This window comes from Euleptes europaea, chromosome 6 (genome assembly GCF_029931775.1).
Source record: "Euleptes europaea isolate rEulEur1 chromosome 6, rEulEur1.hap1, whole genome shotgun sequence".
Taxonomy (NCBI): Eukaryota; Metazoa; Chordata; class Lepidosauria; order Squamata; family Sphaerodactylidae; genus Euleptes; species Euleptes europaea.
This window is the reverse complement of record NC_079317.1, coordinates 56,792,897-56,812,045: the sequence shown is the minus strand read 5'-3', so window position 1 is coordinate 56,812,045 and position 19,149 is coordinate 56,792,897. Positions and strand designations below refer to the sequence as shown.

General features: G+C 39.7%; 1 protein-coding gene across 2 annotated transcripts; it reads right to left on the bottom strand.

Moving 5' to 3' along the window:
- Positions 1 to 541: 541 nt before the first annotated feature.
- LOC130478703 (serine/arginine-rich splicing factor 5-like) lies at positions 542 to 18,326 on the bottom strand. Of its 2 annotated transcripts, XM_056850875.1 has the most exons (8): positions 18,190 to 18,326; positions 15,317 to 15,387; positions 14,264 to 14,356; positions 11,944 to 12,016; positions 4,875 to 4,948; positions 3,256 to 3,366; positions 1,784 to 2,034; positions 542 to 1,065 (listed from the first exon to the last, which is right to left on the bottom strand). In XM_056850875.1, the coding sequence occupies exons 1-7, from the start codon at positions 18,313 to 18,315 to the stop codon at positions 1,785 to 1,787; spliced, it is 798 nt and encodes a 265-aa protein (XP_056706853.1). In that variant the 5' UTR covers positions 18,316 to 18,326; the 3' UTR covers positions 542 to 1,065; position 1,784. The 2 variants fall into 2 exon arrangements, with proteins under 2 accessions (XP_056706853.1, XP_056706854.1); XM_056850876.1 differs by lacking the exon at positions 542 to 1,065 and having other exon boundaries at positions 1,153 to 2,031.
- Positions 18,327 to 19,149: the final 823 nt, after the last annotated feature.

The following is a 19,149-nucleotide window of genomic DNA, read 5'->3' as shown; positions in this document are numbered from 1 at the left end:
GAGAGACTGGTCCCAGGACCGCTAGCCCTAGTGCTAAAGCAGAGGCTTGCCCACCCACAAGCTGTTAACCAGCAGCAAGACCTCAGTGTGGAAGATTCTTGACACTCTATTTTCCTCTTGCTGCCCCTTCTACCATATCTAAACAGATTTTTTTGCCAAGTTAGTGAGATTTCTTAAAAGAAAAGAGCCCTAAGGAGTTGGCAGTAAGTGAAACTATATTTAAAAAGGAAGGACAGCTATGAAAAGGGGAGCTCAATTTGAAAGATGGGGTAAGATGGTGTTTAGATGATTTTATTAATCACTTGGTTATTTTGCTGAAAGACCCAACAACCCTTCCCCCCAATCTTTTAATTCTTCCACCTAAGGTAGCAGAAATGTACAAAAATCTGAGAAATTCTCTCCTGTTTGTAATGAGTCTGAGAAATGAATGATGAACTAGTTATTAATTAAGTATCAATTTTATTGAAAATAAAAACTGTTGCTAACAAAGAAAAAACGTTTACAAACTTAGCTTTAATGAACACAGAAAGACCACTGAAGATGCAGTAAGCAGGGGGAGAAACATTTATTGTATATACTGTATTACATCAATACATTTAAACATTTTAGGGGCCAATTTACAAAAATTTCAAACAGATTCCCTCATTTTAGGTAACTGGAAGCCAGATAATTTTGTGACCACAATATGGTTAAGGAATAACAATTTACTACCTACTAACAAAAACAAAAGCATGTTTTGTAAACCTAAGAAATATGCCCTTTTATACTTCAGCATTAATAAATTCACATCACATTAAGCTTTTACTGGAAGTTTGTGTGTTGACAGTTCAATACTCCTCACCCCTTAAATTTGACAAACTGCTACTACTCATACCACGTGCACCTGTACTATTTAGTGCTACTCTCTGGTAGCCACACAGAAAAAAAGCTCTCCTCCTGACCTTAAAATAGGAATTCCAGCAAAATGTGTGTATTTTAATTTCCAACGGGCTTCCTCTGTGAGATGAGGCCTTCTTAGACCACAGGTTACATGTGCTCCCAGGCTGCTTATTGGACACTTCTCTTCTGTTTAGGCTATTTGCAACAGGAAAAAAGTTCTGAAAAACTTCTTACCCTATCCAGATGCAACCCAATACAGAAAACGCACTTCTCCAGGGCTTATTCTAAACTAGGATTTAAAAAAATGAAACGTTTCTGCTTTGCCAGGTAACATTTTAAACATCCTCCCTGGCTGATTACTATTTATGTAAATACTAGTGTAGAATAAGCAACATCACTCATGCACAATCCAAATGTCCCCTTATGCACTACAAAATGATAATGGTATAATGGGAATGTTTGCTGGAACTTCTTTAAATTGCACGTTAATGGCCAGTGCAGTTCAGCTAAGTGTGTGAAAATGCCAACTAGGAGGTAATCTATGTGCGAACAAGAAGCACAGCCAGAGGATTTTGAAAAGTGGTACCACAGGCCACGTCTGAATTTCATTATGTTCAACAGCAAGGACAAAACTTCCCATATGCGTTCTGCTTTAGCCAGCAACAATTTACCTAAAGCAGAGTACGTTACACACTTGGGTAATTATAATTTGTCGATTCAATTTTCTTTAGTTAATAATTACAATTTACCCAACTCCAGTAAGGATGGGGCGGGAGTTTACATCCACACTTCAGATGTCTACGCTCACCTGATGAATTTCCGCCCTACACACACCTGCAACTTATTTCAAGCTTGTAGAAAAGTTTGACTTAGAAATGAAATATTTATACATCTCTCAAAATACCTTAACTGCGGCTTTCAGCCGAACTTGACCTAGAGCGAGACCTCTTCTTGGCTGGAGGAGGAGATGGAGAGGAATTCTGTGGGCCAGAGTGGTGGTTTTTCTCAGAGCTCTTCCTCTCAGGTGTACGGCTGCGAGAGCTTCTCTTCTCAGGTGTACGGCTGCGAGACCGAGACTTGCTGCTTGACTTGGAAGATCTTGCAGATCTAGATTTGCTACGGGATCTTGAATAGCTTCGCGAACGGGATCTGCTTCTGATACAAATTGAATTGGTTTAAAACTTAACGTTTAAGAACCCATGATGCAATTTCTAATATATGCCCAACACTCTGTATCTGGTGTATCTCCCCCTATACAACTGTGGAGTCTATGACCATAAACATTAATTAAATACTGATAGCCAGAGAGGGTATTTTACCAACACACTTTGCCCTGTTCTGTCCTACAGCTCTTCATATTGCTTTAGAGGTCACCCCTAAAGTTCCCCTAAGTGTCCAGACCGAGTTGTAGGGGTCTTCAGAGCACTGCAACTGGAAAGAAGTACTCAAAACCAAGGTCACCCAGCAAGCCTCCCATGGCTGAATGAGGATTCAAACCTGAGGCACCCAGACGCTAGTCTGACACTCTAACCACTATACCATGCTGGCTCTCATTGTGACCATTTGTGTCTTGGGTAAACAGCCAAAGGGCAGTAAACTGTTGTCACTTCTACTTCTAATATGGCATCTCTGACTTTGATGTGGCATGGAAGCAGGTCAGAGTCTAAGGCCAGCAAGGGTGGAGCCTGAAGCAAACTGAATCTGGGTCCATATGCTCCACTGGGCCAAATGAAGCCAATGTACAGTTGGGAATTGCTCTTACACTGAATCAGCTTAATTTGCCCCCCTGGTTCAGGAAGGGGAGACCCATCTGGAAAAAAGAAAATGCTGCAAATATTGGTGAACCTGCATGGAAGACGTAAGCACTGGGGGTGGGGGGTGAGTAGTAGGAGCCATCTCCCATCCCCTATAAATCTCCCTTTGGCACCAAAATTGTTAGCCACGGAACACTGTTCAGATAAAGATATACTCACTGGGTGCAAAGTATGGATTGGATCAGTTGTGCTAAAGCCCTCGCGCAAGCATAAACACAAGAAAAAAAAGACTGCAGTAGCCTCTCACACTAAATCAAACTTCCTGTATCCCCATCTCTGTTTCCACTTGTGCAACCAATTTCTAAGCACTACAATATATAGAGAGGAAAGTGCTAGGTGTTGCACAAGCAGTACTGCACTAAGTCCATTTATGTTTCTGAACCCCTGATTCAAGCCATAATGTACAAAAGGTGGTTGATACTTGATCGGGTATAAAAATAAATAAAATATCCTCTAACAGAAAGATTCTGGGCTAAGCACTTTGTAAATAGGCAAATACTAAAGCTCTTTTTTGGGGGGATAAAAACATCTGGTGTAACAATTACGTTACAAGTTAACGTACCTGCGCCTTTTGCGATCTTCGATTAATTTGATTCTGCGTCCATTCAACTCACTGCCATCCAACTTGTCCATTGCACTCTTCATGTCACTAGATGACGCAAACTCTACAACACTGTAAAAACCATTAGCAAAATTACCGTATAGGTTGGTGGTTACAGTTAGAGAGAAATAATTTATTTACTACACTTGCAAAAGTTATAATTTATTTTCCTAATTTTGAATACTCTGACTAAGGCACAATGACCTTAAGTCATTAATGCTTAAATTCAAGTTACAATGAATATTAGTATTACATTCCTGTTCCCCCACATAATTCCTGGATATATTCTGTATCATTATGCTTGTATCTTCTTTAGACAGCAAACATTGTTTTTCATTTTCCACATGGTTTTTTCCCATAAGAGTTCTTTCCTCACATCAGTCCTGTGTCGGCTGCAACAACAAACCTTCCTAGTTCTGGGGGTTGTGAGTCAAGCTTGAGAAACAAACCCCCATGCAATTTGCTCCATGCATCCAAGGAGGTCTTGGACTTCAGCAGCAGAGCACCATGCTGTAATGGCACATACATTTTGAAATTGTTTTAACCCTCTCCCACCTTAAACATATGATGAACTAGTTAGCTATTGGGATTAGGATACCCCCAGGTCAGCCACACCTTGAAGAAATCATTATTTGTTCCAGGTTTAACAAAGTAACTTGTTTGTTGAAAAGAAATACAATTGGGGTCAATAGCACCCACCATGTAACAGTAACTCCCAACAACTATGGTTGAGCTGATAGCCTCAAAGTTCAAAGCTTAGCATTACTTTTACAGGTACCATGATTAAAACCTTAAGAACATAACTATTTAAATACAGCTATTTGCGCTGATACTTAATATTTTCTGCTTCCTCTACCCTTGCAAACCTATGGAATCATACTACAAAAGAAATTCTGGCTAATAGTCAACACCAAGAAAATCCCAGTTCAGTTTGCAAACAGCAGTGAGCTTAGTTGCAGTTAGCTATCCCACTGCCTTAAAAATCTAACTGCCTTAAAAATGACCCCTTCAGCCAAATGTGATTTTTCCCAACATGATTTTACAAGTAAAAGACAGCTCCAGCACTTCACACTACGTGAGGGGTTAACTACTATATAAAGAATGTTAAATTTAAATATGTGAGTAACTGAAGTTTTCCACCTGCCACAGAACTGACTGGTGCATGTCTTGCAAAAAACCAGCAAAATTCTACAATGTGTTTGGGGTCAATGTAATCCTATAAGACTGTTTTCATTTCCCCATTTATTCCAATGGGGATCAATTATAACCAGTAGTGTTCTGCTATTTAATTCACATAGGACCTGAGTCAATGAGGCATACCTGACTCCATTATTCTTGAGAAGTACAGGAAATAAAGTAGCACAGTAGTAGTAAAAAAAAGAGGGTTTTTTTGGGTGTGTGTGGAAAAGTCTTTTGGAAGTGACATGGAGCCCCGTTGACAAGAGGGTGAGCACTCTGATGTTGTAGTAAGTTGTTCAAACAATTTTTAAACCCAACTAGATATACTCATACCTCTGTGTGTACCTAAAACAATTTTTTAGATCTTGATCACTTACTAAATTATACAACTGTGATCTTACCCTTCATTTGGATTGTTTCTGTGAGCATCTACAAAAGTCACCTCTCCAGCCTTTCTCATGAAGTCTTTCAAATCCTGCAGCAAAAGTTACAGATCAGCTTAAAAGGAAGTATAAAACCCAACACATAGTGTTAAACAGGCCTGCTTGTTTTGACTAACAATTACAGCAAAATCCCATATATTAAAGCTATGATCAGCAAAATTAATCTAAACTTAAAAGGTCAGACAGAGCAATATAGCAAACCAATTAAAGGATTATCACATATATTTTAACTATGACACATACAAATAGTTATTAAATGCAAGCATTTGATCATAACTGAAGTCTCAGTTCATTTGTATATTAAAGGTTTGCCTGCAAACATTCCTCCTCTCCTCATCTAGACAAATTGAACACAAATGTCTTTATTAAGTTAATGCTAAGATTCTGTCACAAGCTGTCAAAAGACAGTGGCAACAACAACTTTTCCGGCTTTTGTCAGTTAGTGTCACAACCTCAGTGTTATTTTAACAGAGACTTGCATTTAATGTAATTGAAACTGAGTCTAAGTTGCAACACTATACGGACTAAGTGTTATAAACATTTTAAATGTTTAAAAATAAGTTGCTTATGAATTATTCCTTAACCTTTACAAAGTGCCCCAAATAATAGCTGACATTTTATAGCCACAGGCTACTTACCACAACATACCACAAGTGGTCAGATGATATAAGCAGGTACCTTAAGCAAAGAGCCGCTTGTCCAATACCTAGCAGACCAAGTGGAACTCCCTTACATGGGAGGGGCAGAGGAATGGATCATAGCAATGTGCTTCAGGGGGATGTACCAGAGACCCTGAAAGCACTGGACACAGTCTCCGGAAGTGGCTCTAGAACCTGCGGTTGACCTGTGCTAGCCAATCGAGCTGAGGGCCAACCAAGAGCTACATCGCCAAGATAGGTGTGTCATGGGTACCAAAGGGAAAACTCAGAACAGGCCAAGCCCTAGAAATTCAGCCAATAGGAACCCCAACCTCTTGGGTTCTTTCTCCTCCACACAAGAGAAACGAGGGCTAACCCAAAGCAAGGCTGTTAAAAGAGGTTCAAAACGAACTTGGTTAGATATATATTTGTGAAAAAAAACACAAACAAAAAACCTAAAAACTGAACTACAGATTACAGGATGCCTCAATTTATTTAGTGTTTTAATAAAGTTCAGTTCAGCTTTTACAAACTAGCATGTGAATAAAAAACAGTCTGAAATTCTGAGACTTTATCCTAACATGAACAATCTATAAGAGCAGACATTTCCTCATGGCAGGATTCAATTCTACAAGCTTACTGAGCACTTCAGCCAAACTCTGTAGCATTCTACGCACATGTTTCTGGAACATCCAACCAGTCCTGCTTGTGCTAAAGGAGCTAACCACGTTTAAACACTGAGTACAAAAGCTTTGCACAGTCAAGGCCAAAGTACTTAGTATTCTGTAGGACTGAATACCTCCATACAGAGTTTAGGACATACGATTCAAAGTGATCTTGAACATACTTCAAAATGATTACATCCACAATAAAGTAACAAAGCTAAAAAAATTGTTTTCATCAATACCTGTGTCGTTTATTACAACAGTTTAGTTCAGACAGTATAAGAATGTATATAGAAAACCACATCTTATTTAAAAATCTGAACCATTTACATAATTACTCTAAATTGACTGCATTAATCAAAAAAGAAAATGTGTTAATACAGAAGTCCAGTGTTTAGATTTTTTCCTCTAGACCTTAGCCTGAAGTATCTTAGAAAACTGGAATTGCTGTGTATAAAACATGTACATATAAAGTTATGTTCCTAGCACTCTCTTCAAGCATACAGAAAACTTGTAAAGATACGGAGAAACCAGCTATAACAAATATGCAATAAAACAATGTTGCATCTAAATCAATAGATTTTGATGCTTTAAACACCAGTGTGCTGGCTTTTGGGGAAAAAAAGCACAACACATCTGAAAGCTTGAATAATTAGACACCAGAAACATGAGATCCTGGCTGATGAGTTTTGAGTATCAGGGCACAACCCAAAGAATGTGAGCTTGTCTACAGCCTTGCCTCAGTCATCTGTGCTGCCCAGCGACAATGCTGCGCACTGCAGCTGCATTCCTAAAGATACTTTCCTGGAAGTAAGCCCCATTGAATTACACTGGACTTACTTCTGAGTAGACATGCTTAAGATTGCTCCCTGCTTCTCTTTTCCTTATCTAGGCTTAAAGGGCTCTCCATCACACAGAAGGCAGGTACTGGCCTGGGGACTACAGTTACTCACACCATAAGCAGCAAAGTGGCATTTTTTTCTAGACTGCACTCCGGGACAACAAGCCTGCATCTGCCTCTAGGAATACTTTGTCCTTCCAAAAACCAGTGGGCTCTGAGGTATGTAAGGGTAACTATAATCTACCCAATGCAATCCAGACATATGTTAAGGCAAGGCCTTGAGCAGATACATTTAGTTATATTAAAAATGGGAAAGGATTAATAAGAAACATATTAATTTCCTGTTAAGCCTCTTCTGCTTCAAAGCTTTTGGAAATAATAAAGCCAGGCTTTAGCCAGCTAAGGGAAAAAATGGCCATAGGTGCAAGTTGGCAAAGTTTTTGGTTTTGTTTCTGCCTGCATAATGCAGACATTAACATTTGCCAGGTTTGCAACATATTAAAATCATCACTTTTTTTGCAAGCATAATATGCTGTCTTTGTAAACACTAAATAACTTCTGAGTAAACAGATGCCTGCAATAATTTAGTGTTTCTCATACAACTGACAATCCCACGAATCTAAAAAAATGGAAGTAAGACTTCGATATAACACAGCTTGTAGTTTATATCATGGCTGCAAATAGATTTGAACAGAAAAGATTTTACTCTCCAAATAACCCAACAAGGGACACAGATATCACTACCTATTTGCCTAGTACAGGTATCTATGCATCCTCCTTGACTTCCTCCAAGGCCCACACAAGAGCACTGGTAATGCCAGTCAACAGAGACTGCACTGTGGCAAGTAGCTTACCAAATGGTTTTGGCTGTTTTTAATGCACCTCTGCAAGCCAGGCAACGTTTCCGGTGACCTAATGAGAACTGCCATGTGGCAGGTTCATACACACAAACAGCTTGCCACCAATAACAGCCGCTAAAAGCTGCTGTTGCATTAACTGGGCTTTAGTGAAAATAGGGAGGGTGCCAACCTACTACTGTAACAGCCTTGCCAGTTTGAGCACCAGGTTGCCATAGTGCCTTCAATTAGTTGCATCTGGTTTGCCTTACTCTCGCCTTTCTCAGAGACTCAGCTGATCTGGCCACAGTGATGCACACTTTTGTAACCTCACAGCAGAACTGCTGTACTGTACAATGCTCTACCTTGCATTGCGGTTGAAGAGAACTCAGAAACTTCAAAAAGCAACAGTCAGACGATTGTCAAGGGCTAGCAGATGGAAACATATCTCATCCATCTTAAGACAGCTACATGGCTGCAATCATTTCCAAGTTCAATTCAAGGTGCTAGTTATGACCTTTAAAAGCCATTCATGACCCAGGACTGCATATCTAAAGTATATCTCCTCCCATATATTCCTGTACATCAACCATGGCTCTCAGGCTGCCATCTCTACTGGCTGTTCCCCCACTTAGAATCATAAAGTTGGAAGGGGCCATACAGGCCCTCTAGTTCAACCCCCTGCTTAATGCAGGATCAGCCTAGAGCATCCCTGTCAAGTGCTCGTCCAGCCTCTGCTTTAAAGACTGCCACTGAGGGTAACCCGCTGGGCAACAACAAGAGCCCCCTGCATTTCCCACTATAGCTCCCACTTTATGGTATGGGCTCTGCGAAGTGGTGAGGCCACTTTATTTGCTGGGGGTTTTAGTGGGATATAAGCTGCAAGCATCACTGGGGGTTATCCTGGGTTTTATTTCGTTTTTTAATTGTAATGTTTTAATTGTGTTTGTAAGCTGCCTTGCGCCACAAGGAGAGGTAGAGTATAAATATAAAATAAATATGTGTAAGATTCCTCGGCATCAGATATAGAACTCCCAAATCATGTAGCCAAGTTCTAAGGAATACTTCTGATGTTAGATTTCCCTACGTACAGTGAAACATCCATGAAATAAAACATCCAGAAAATGGCTGAAGTTGAACCTTTGCAATGCTAGGAAGTTTAGACACAAGTACAACATGTGCAAACAATTAAGGTACACAGAGGTCTCGGAATGGTGAGATACAATGCACCTGGCAATGTACCTGGAAGCTGTCAGAAAAGGACAGACAGCTAGGGCTCCTCCATCAATCAGATCAAGAAAAAATTAATGGAAGTTTACTACTGCTGTTTGCCATGGTAACTAAAGAGGCAGCATAGATATTAAATATGAGATCATGGGGACGGTTGCCACCCTCATGCCCTGGTTCATGCTCTTCCAAGAAGCAACTGGTTCAATTAGATTGTAAGCCCTTCAGGTGGGGCTTATTTTGTTCTTTGCAAAGCTCTTAATAGAATTTTAAACTCTAATAATAAACACAAAGACAAAGGTATTTGGCTTTTAAAAAGGGATAATTAATGTTGACAGTAACTTCTAGGGGGAAAGACATATGCAGATAGAATTCTGAACCAGCTTAAAAATGAGATTCCTGATTCTCTCAAGTTTAATGGCTGATTTGTATGCTTCTGTCAGCAGTTTATCAGAAAGGCAAATGAAATCGGTATAGTTCTGGACTGTGAAGTTCCAGGTGTTCACACGTGAATAACGGACCCCAAGGATTCCTTCATCATGTATGTTATCCTCTCATCCCAGGGAGAACTCATCAACGCTCTTATGATTCATTTTGGAAGCCAGCAAAAATTTACTTGCTTCATAATAGCATGATGGACTTCCAGCCAAGATAAGTGTACTTCAACGACACTCCTGTTCCTGAACTGTGCAATTACCCCCAACCTACTGTTTTTGTTTACTCTTTGCGTATTAGCTAAAACCCTATTTGAAGAACAGATATGGATAGAATTCATTAAAAGAAAGGCGTTTCCCCATTATGAAATTTTAAATAAAGCACAATAGCTCTTACTTACTCACAAAGGTGAACATTTCTGCAGAAGTGAGGGCATCAGGTAAGCAGAATAATCTTTGAAAATTTAGACTCCAGCAATTAAAAACACTCAGAACTGAAATATTCATTGCATGGCCTGCATAAATATTACATGTGCTCACACAGGGTCAGATACAGTGATCCATTCACACAAGAATGGTGGATTTTCCCCCCTCAGTCCCTTCCAACCCTAGGAAAGTTGACTCCTGAGGCTGCAAGACCCACGTGAGGTAAAAGCCACGCAACTTGGTGAGTTGCAGTAAAGAGGGGAAATGGGGCAAAATCTCACCCTCCTCTGTCAGTGAAGCTGCACTGGTGGAAGAGGCAGGAAGGGCCATTTCACTCCCTTCTCTCTCCTCGTGGAAGCCCACTGACCTACACAGCTATTACTCCACACAGGTCTCACAACCCCAGGAATCAACTTTTCTGGAGCTGGAAGGGAGATCTGTGCCCTTCTGTGCTTTCAACTGATGGGATCACAGGATCCAACACACACTACACTCTCTAGTCAGAACTGAAACTCAGTTTGCAGATTCCTACTTCGTAGAAAAGTGCTGCAAAAGACAGAGGCTACCATAAATTTAATTTCATAATATTTTAAAAATTAGAAGTGACTGGCCAGTTTCTTAAAGTATGTATATAAATCCCACTTTTACCAAGTTTTCTTGCTTAATGTATAAAACATCTCCTGTTTTTGTCTCTGCATTAAGGATTCTGAACACAAGGCCTATTCAGCAGGAGAATGTTGACTAGATTTGAAGCTAGAATACAAAACAGAGCTAGCATGGTGCAATGGTTAGGGTGTTGGACTAGGACCCGGGAAACCCAGATTCGAATCCCCACCCACGCCATGGAAGCTTGCTGGACGACTTTGGGACAGTCACACACTCTCAGCCCTGACCCTGGCAAGTATTTGGACTGGAGACTTCCAAGGAATACCAGGGGTGTGACGCAGAGGCAAACAATGGCAAAACCACCTCTGAAAATCTCTTGCCTTGAAAATCCTACAGGGTCACCGTAAGTCAGCTATGACTTGACAGGAAAAAAATGTTATTGTTCCTTGCTACTTGGGGTAGAATGAAGGAAATTTTCTTCAGATAAGGGAGTATGCATTATGAAAAATTAATCTCTATCAGGGATTAGTTTGGTACATCAGATCAGCCAAACCAAGTGTCTCTTTGCACAGGAGACACAGCAATAGGTTCCCAGGTATTTATCTGAAAAAACAAACATTTGTGACATGGTGATACACACAGGTGTTTTCCTACCCAATTATCTTCTCTCTTGTATGGAAAGTAACATGAGTGAAGAAACTAAAAAAGATTGCAATCAAGGTCGATTTTCAGTTTTGTTTGGTTTAAGCTGCAGATAAAACTGCCATTCTATGAGAACAATGACAGGACAAGTTCATGTTTATTTAGCTTTAAGCCCTAAATAACTTGTTTACCTGTTTCAAAAAACAAAACAAAAACGTACAACTCAGTTTGGAAACCAGGCAGTTTAATGTCCAGCACACCTCTAAATTCACAGACAGGATATTTTTAAATTAGCCCACAAGGTAACCAACAAGCTCCTTTCAGAATATAATGTAGGAAACTCCTTGCATTAGAACATGCACAAAACTAACTACATGGTCATTCTGTTCATTCTACTGAAGCCAGATACAGACTGGAAACAAATTGCAGACTTTATAATTTAAGAAGATTAGATGATTCTGTATTGTTTTTTCCACAGTTCTTATTACATGATGATTACAGTTGTCTAAGAAACACTAATCAGAAGTTCAATTTTTAAAGTATAAACACACTAAAATGCTTATTTGTTGGTTTGCAGATCAAATAACTCTAAGCTTTGGTTTTAATAAAAAATGTTTTGGCTGCTTTAATGGTAGTGTTAAATGTTACGGCGTTTCCTTCAGGAAACATATTTTGAACAAAACAATGTTATTATAGATCAGATTCAACTCACCTGCCAGCTAACACGTGAAGAAAGGTTCTCAACTATAAGTCTGTGTTCAGTACGAAGAGGTGGACCATACTGGCTACAAGAGACAGACATATTTTCACATTATTATTCATTCATACCTCATATTCAAAACTAAAATATGCTCTGCTTTGACAGACTGCATAATACTACTCAACAAACCAGACAGCATTCTTATAAAGCTGACCACTCTTTATTTAAGTGGGGGTTAGGCTACCAAGCAGTTACTTGCTCTTCACACGAGGAAAGAAAAAAGTCATTAGGAAAGCTAAATGGAATTTAAACACAAATTGAAAAAGTGTGGGCAAAAAAACACAAGAGAATAGCTCACAAAGGTATGCTTTATCACTTAATGGCTTCCATGTTTGAAACAGTTACCAAAGAAAGCATAATCTCAAACAATACTAATACATTCATTACAGACACATCAAGTGATGAACAATCACATAAAAGTCAGCCCTAGGAGGAAAAGGCTATGTGCTTACTATAGCTCTGTAGTATTTACTCATCAGATAGCTTCTTAAGACATTATAACATAAGATGATGCACTCTAGTTCACTGTGGATTAGTATATTTCTGCTACAAGGTCTGGCTTATTGTTATCAAAGCCAAAGTGCATGAATAACTAATGACCCATAAGTTCAGGTTAGGTGCCACAATCAGGTTAGGTGCCACAATCCACTGGGTTGCTCAGGTTAGGTGCCATAATCCACTTGGTGGCACCTTCATATCACATAAAATTCAACTAACAGCGTGCTCTTTATTTGGACACGGATGCAGAGGCAACTCCATTTTATTTGCATACCTTTAAATGCCCCACATTTTCAGAACATCCAGATCTTCACTTTAGAGCATTAAAAACAGAAGCTCCAGAATCCCCCAACTGGCAGGTCGAGTCCCACTTTCCACTACCGGAAATAGCAGTTTCTTCTCGTCTGGCACCATGTGCCTGATATCATGAACATTACTACCATGCCAGATGCCCATGACCGTCAGTCACATTTCTTACTTTAAAAGTTCACTTTTAACCTGGACCTTCAACCACTCTTACCGCAGCAACACCACTGCACTAAAGAGAATCTAAACAGCATACTGCAATATGCATAATTAGATGTTCCCAAGTTTCTTTACCATGAGATTGGAAGCTGCCTGTGAATTAAATGCAAAACTGCTATGTATATTTCAAAGTAATAGTATACAAAGTCACTGCAAACGCCTAAAATCCTTCAAGCACAGATTACTTCACACAACAGTCTGCAGTACAGAAATTAAAAAGCTACATTTAATTCTAAAGACACAGTAAGAGTATATTTCCAAAGATATGATCAAATATGCACTCTAAATATATACTTAATGATGACTGTCTTGTACATTTTAATATTATACACACTTGTATTGTCTTCAAATGCATTTTTACAGAACCTCAAATTTTGTTTAGGTTGAAGGCTCCAGTGACTTGGACAGAACATTTACCGTAACAGTAGTTCTCATTCCATAGCTTACCAAACTCCCAGCCAAAGATATGTAGTAATGGGGCACATCTTACCCATACCTATGGATGACACTAAACGCTTGGATTAGTCTGGCTAAACCAGGACCAATATTTTTAAATATGAAACTTTTAAACTATGACATGCTTGGATTGTTGAGATGAGAATGAGAACTAAGCATCACAACGGTATTAATGGGAAGAAAAGAGGCATCAAATGCTAATTAATTAGTAAAGGTAAAGGTCCCCTGTGCAAGCACCGGGTCATTCCTGACCCATGGGGAGACGTCACATCCCGACGTTTTCTAGGCAGACTTTGTTTGCGGGGTGGTTTGCCAGTGCCTTCCCCAGTCATCTTCCCTTTACCCCCAGCAAGCTGGGTACTCATTTGACCGACCTCGGAAGGATGGAAGGCTGAGTCGACCTTGAGCCGGCTACCTGAAACCGACTTCCGTCGGGATCGAACTCAGGTCGTGAGCAGAGCTTTTGACTGCAGTACTGCAGCTTAATACTCTGCGCCACGGGGCTCCTGCTAATTAATTACAGAGCAATAATTAATGACTTTACTGGCACAATTCTTTTCTCTCTTCCTTTAGGATCATTGATGCAGTGCCCCTGCTTCCATTAATGGAGTATTTGTACAAGTTTCCTTGCAATAACACCAAGGGGAAGAAGCACTGGCTGACCAAATCTTGAAATGCTACGCAAACACCCAGAAGTTTAAAAGTATTTCGAATTCTTGGACACATACAGAATGCTTAGAAATATACAGTTTGTTTCAAGTTCACTTGAAAATCAACATAACACGATCCTTACCTAGATCCACCTCCATAGGATTGGTAATAATTGAATCGTTGAGGATATCTGCCCCTACCCCCTCTTCGGGCTCTGGCATGTTCGATTGTAACCCTTTAACATAAAAGGAAAGATCAACATTGCTTCTGTAGTTCTTTAGGCTTTTTCCACTGGAAATAAACACAGAGAGCATTCCCTCCTACCCAGAATCTGACTTTAAATTGAAAGAATGACTTAAGGGATGCCTGAAAACTAACGCAAGTAAAGCAAATACTTGCCTATTCAGACAACCCAAAAAAATCTCATTATATATTTACATAATATATGACATACACATGCTCATTCTATAGCATGTGTACTGCTTATGAAAGGTCTTCCTGTATTTTGCAGCATTTCCATTGTTTTTCTTTAGAGATCCAAAAATATACTTCACTTACTAGCCAGACTTTGTGCTCACCTCCAAACCTCTCCTCAATCTCAAGGCATCTGGCAAGCACAGAGAACTAAAAGGAGAAACAGTGTTCTCTCTTACTTACATAGCAATTTGGAGATGGTAAGAAACAGCAGCATAAATGAGAAAGTACAAAGGAAAAGGCTCAAGTAGAAAGCCATGATGCTCTCTCATTTGTGCTGGAGCACAGTGAAAGGAAGAGACTCTTTTCTTACTTTTTTCAAACTGCTAGGGAAGAGGGATGTCTGCTGTTTGGCTTCCTTCTCATCAGAGGACCAGTAACACTTGCCCCTCATGACTAGGTTTGCATCACTCCCCCACTTCAACTCTCACAACAATAGTGTAAGAGTGTGTGTGTCTGGCCCAACATCTCCCATCAAACGTCATGGCAGAGTGATGATATGAATCTTGGTTTCTCAGATCCTAGCCTGAAACTCTTAACCCACTCCACAACTGTCTCGTGTATGCTTAACCAGAATTTGAAAACTCTAGTTTCAATCCTAGTTAAGATGGAAGAAATGGGTGTTCTAAAGATTGGCTTACAGTTTGTAAACTGCAATTTCCCAGAAGCTATTATTATCCTTGGTATTGGCCAATTATTTTATTTGAAACAAAAATATTACCTTTCATTACACAGTTCTTTACCATTCAGTTCATAAACGGCATCATCTGCATCTCTGTGATCCTCAAATTCCTATGACAGAACAACAAATGAGTCATGCCATCAGAACCGTAAAAGTGCAATCTGATTTCAAATTAGAATTTTTCCAGTTCCTTTAGTTTTCGCCACGCTGTAGAAATATCTGATGATCAATTAATTATGAAAGGTTCACTTTGTCTGCAAACTATACAGGTACTCCACTGTTGCAGCCATGTGAAATAAGACCTTCACAAAGAAACACAGTGAGATATTTTTGGAATTTTATGGATTTTGTGGCTGGCTACAACTCTAAAAATATTTAGAAGTGTCAGAAGTATATACTCTGTCACAGGGACCTATGCAAAATTCAAAACACGAATACTTAAGTTGTATTTTCAATTTTTAATTTTCCACATAAAGACTATGAAGGAACGCTGTTCAAGGTTTGCATGAGATTACCAACTATGAACTATAATTGAGACACGAGAACTCCTACATACACCTCTCAAAGGTTCATAAGCTTTTCAGTAAACGCACAAGAACTTAAGCTGCCCTAATGTTTTTAATTGTAGCCATTTCAATCTGAAAGTTAACTTTATGTTGAATTTTTCAACTGTACTTTTTCACAATAAAGTGAAAGCGCATTTAAAAGCATTTCTAGTAGAAACACCCCAAGCAAACTGGTTCCTGGCAACTTCAAAAGGCTTCCGGATGCATGTATGTGTGAAAGTAAGAGGCACATACTTGTTTCATAGGTTATAACCATTATACAGCAGTTGATGAGAAATGTCCACTCCAGTTGCATTTCCTGAATGCTCAAAGAAGTGAATAGACAATTCTGCCGTTTCAGGATATTGTTTACTAATGTACAGGTGACAATGTCCCCAAAGCATAGCCACTTACCATTACCTGTAAACAAAAAAAAGCTAACGTGGCAGAAGACAACCTCAGAATTCTGTTGATCTTTACTATTAGGAAAAAAATCCACCCCAGTTGCACTTTTTTTGGCATAACGCAGAGAAAAGAGGCTCTACATCTGGTCCTTTTAGGACACTGTCACCTGCACATTAGTAAACAGTGTCCCTAAAGTTGCCACTTAGTTGCCTTAAACAGAAAAACACCTGCAGCAAAAAATAATCCTGTTCTCATTAAGTATGTTTTTCAAAGAGTTGACTATTAAATTCAAAACAAGATGATCCCCACCCAGGAACAGAATTTGCTAAACATGCACATGTGTCTGTGCTAATCAAATTGTATGAGATCGGCAGAGCTTCTACCCAGAACCTAATAGGTCTGCCAAGGGCAACCGTGGTGTGGAAGCCTTATTAAAATAAATAGCTTGGGCCCAACAAGCTATTCTTCAGGTGAAAAAACAAGTAAAGTTGTCTCCTATTACCTTCCAAAAAGGCTATGCTGGGGATGATGGAACCTGCATATACAAAAGCCATGTGAGACAGGGGCTGTACTATGATGGGGAGTTGGGTGCAGATGAGTGGAAAAGGTGACAGGATCCGAACCACTACATTTACAAGTGATATATACCATTTGGAAAAATATGCCCTGGTTGAGTAGTTTTGCCTTCTCCTTCTGTCCCTCTGTGCCTAGTAGGGGGAGAGAAGGAATCCAAGTACTGTTGGCCAAGTGCAACCAAGCAAAACAGCTGCATAGCCATTTCTCTCTGTTCCTCTCTAGGAGGAGAGAAATGGAAGAACAGAAGTCCACCCAGTTGCACTGTTCACTCAGAGAGGCAAACAGATGATCTGACTGTTTCTTTTTTCTTGTTGTCCCTCTCTTCCTGTTACAAAGAGAACACAAGCCCCTCTAGCCCTGTTGTGTTTCTCAGCTGGGAAGGGATGGCCTTCTTCTCTTACACACGAATAGTGCAATCCTAAAGAGAGTTACTCCAGTCTGGCTTAGGATTGCACTGTCAGTCTCCACAGTGATGTTATGGGTGAAAAGACTGAGGCCCCTTGATAACTGCCTAGGTGTGTGATTTTTGCTGGGATTCTGGCATAAACTGGTCTGATCTTGGTCTAACAGTACCTTTTGGTATTCATATGTACACACTTAAGATTAATGAATACTGATCAGTTACGTGTTATCAAAAATCCCTCATTTTATAAATTGAACAGACTGAAAACTCCACTAAAAACAAAAAGACCATGTAAGACTGAAGTTAGATCTCTCCTGTCGCCATAGCTTCAAGTTCTCATTCTCCTTACTACATTTAAAGAGTTCAGTGTTAGGTCTGAAAAGGTAAAAAGGGTACAGCCACAACTGGAGCTGTACCAGTAGAAAATCAGTGCGGCGCTAAAGGCAGTGTCCCTCCTGAATCCTCCTCCTCTTTTAAGGGGTGTGTGTGTGTGGAAAAGAGTACAGGGACTAGGACAGCAACTCTCCTGCTCTGTTCAGGGAATGGAGAGGATGGAAACAGAGGAGCAGGGGAAACACTCAGATGAGTGAATCAGAGTTGAGGTGACCTTCCCCCCACCAATTAGATGAAAGGCTGGGTTGTTTCACCTGAAGAACAGCCTTGCATCTTACCATTTAAAGTTTTTCCCACAAAAGCTGTTATTAGTAGCAACCATGTTTTACAGAAAGATCTAAAGCTAATACAGGAAGGAAGGATTTAAATATTCATGATGAATTTCTTGACCTAATTTTCTTATGCGTGCATGTTAGCCATATGTACAAGTGTCCTGGTAAGATACCACCATATTGGATAAAAGCGGAAATCCTGCTGGATGGAAAGGTTGGGTAAAAATCAAATAAATAAATACAGCAAATTATACTGTATTGTCATCTGCATAGCACTTTATCAAATGGGACAAGAAAGTCTTTTAAAAATGTACCTACCACAAAACCAAAGCCATTTTTCAGATTAATTTCACGTATACGGCCATATCCTTTAAAAAATTTCTCCACATCTCGCTCCCGGGCATGCGGACTTAGACGTCCAACGAAGACTCGACAGCCACTCATTTTAGTTTAAACTGCAAAAAAAGAACTGTTCCAAAACAAGCTTCATTATGCTTCTATCAAACTACTATACCAGCCAGGTTAGGCTACTGAGGGCAAAGTTTACACATTATTATAGCCATTTCACATTTGTGACATGTGTCGACTACGTAACAGGAAGTCCTTGGCTGGGGAAAACGAAAGATATTTCGTCTTTTGGGAAGACATTAAACAAAATTTGATTTGGTGCACTATGGGAGAGAAATATTAGCTAGACATGAAAAGGAATTTTTATACCCTACTACTACTAACCTCCACCTGCCACTAATCTATTCCACCCCTCACCTTTAACTCTCTCTCCAACAAGACTGTGGCTGGCAATTTGGGACCTATGGTAAATAAAACTAGATCATTCTAAGAACTGCCTTACCGCAGAATCAATGTTTAATGAAATACGTCTGAGCGGCCCAATCCCACAGACAACTTGCAAGATTTGAACAACAGAGATTTGACAAAACTGATTGAGCTCTTACAATTAGCATTTTAGTCACAATAAGGGCAAGAACAGACCATAGCTGTTGCACTAACAGCAGCTGCCAATGTCTTTGGTAGAGTGTTATGCCCACACTTAGGGGCAACAGGGGAGGGTTTCTTTAATTGCTACACTCTGTGCACCCATAATTCCTAGCAATCCTTAAAGGCACTAAACTGGTGGAATATATTCCTAATATAAGAATAATAGCCCATTAGTACAGAAACAGCTGGTTCTGACCACTTCAGAAACAGGATATTGGACAACAGTTATTGTTACCTATAAGACATTCTAAGAGATGCTTTCAACAGGTTTAAACTTAGGAA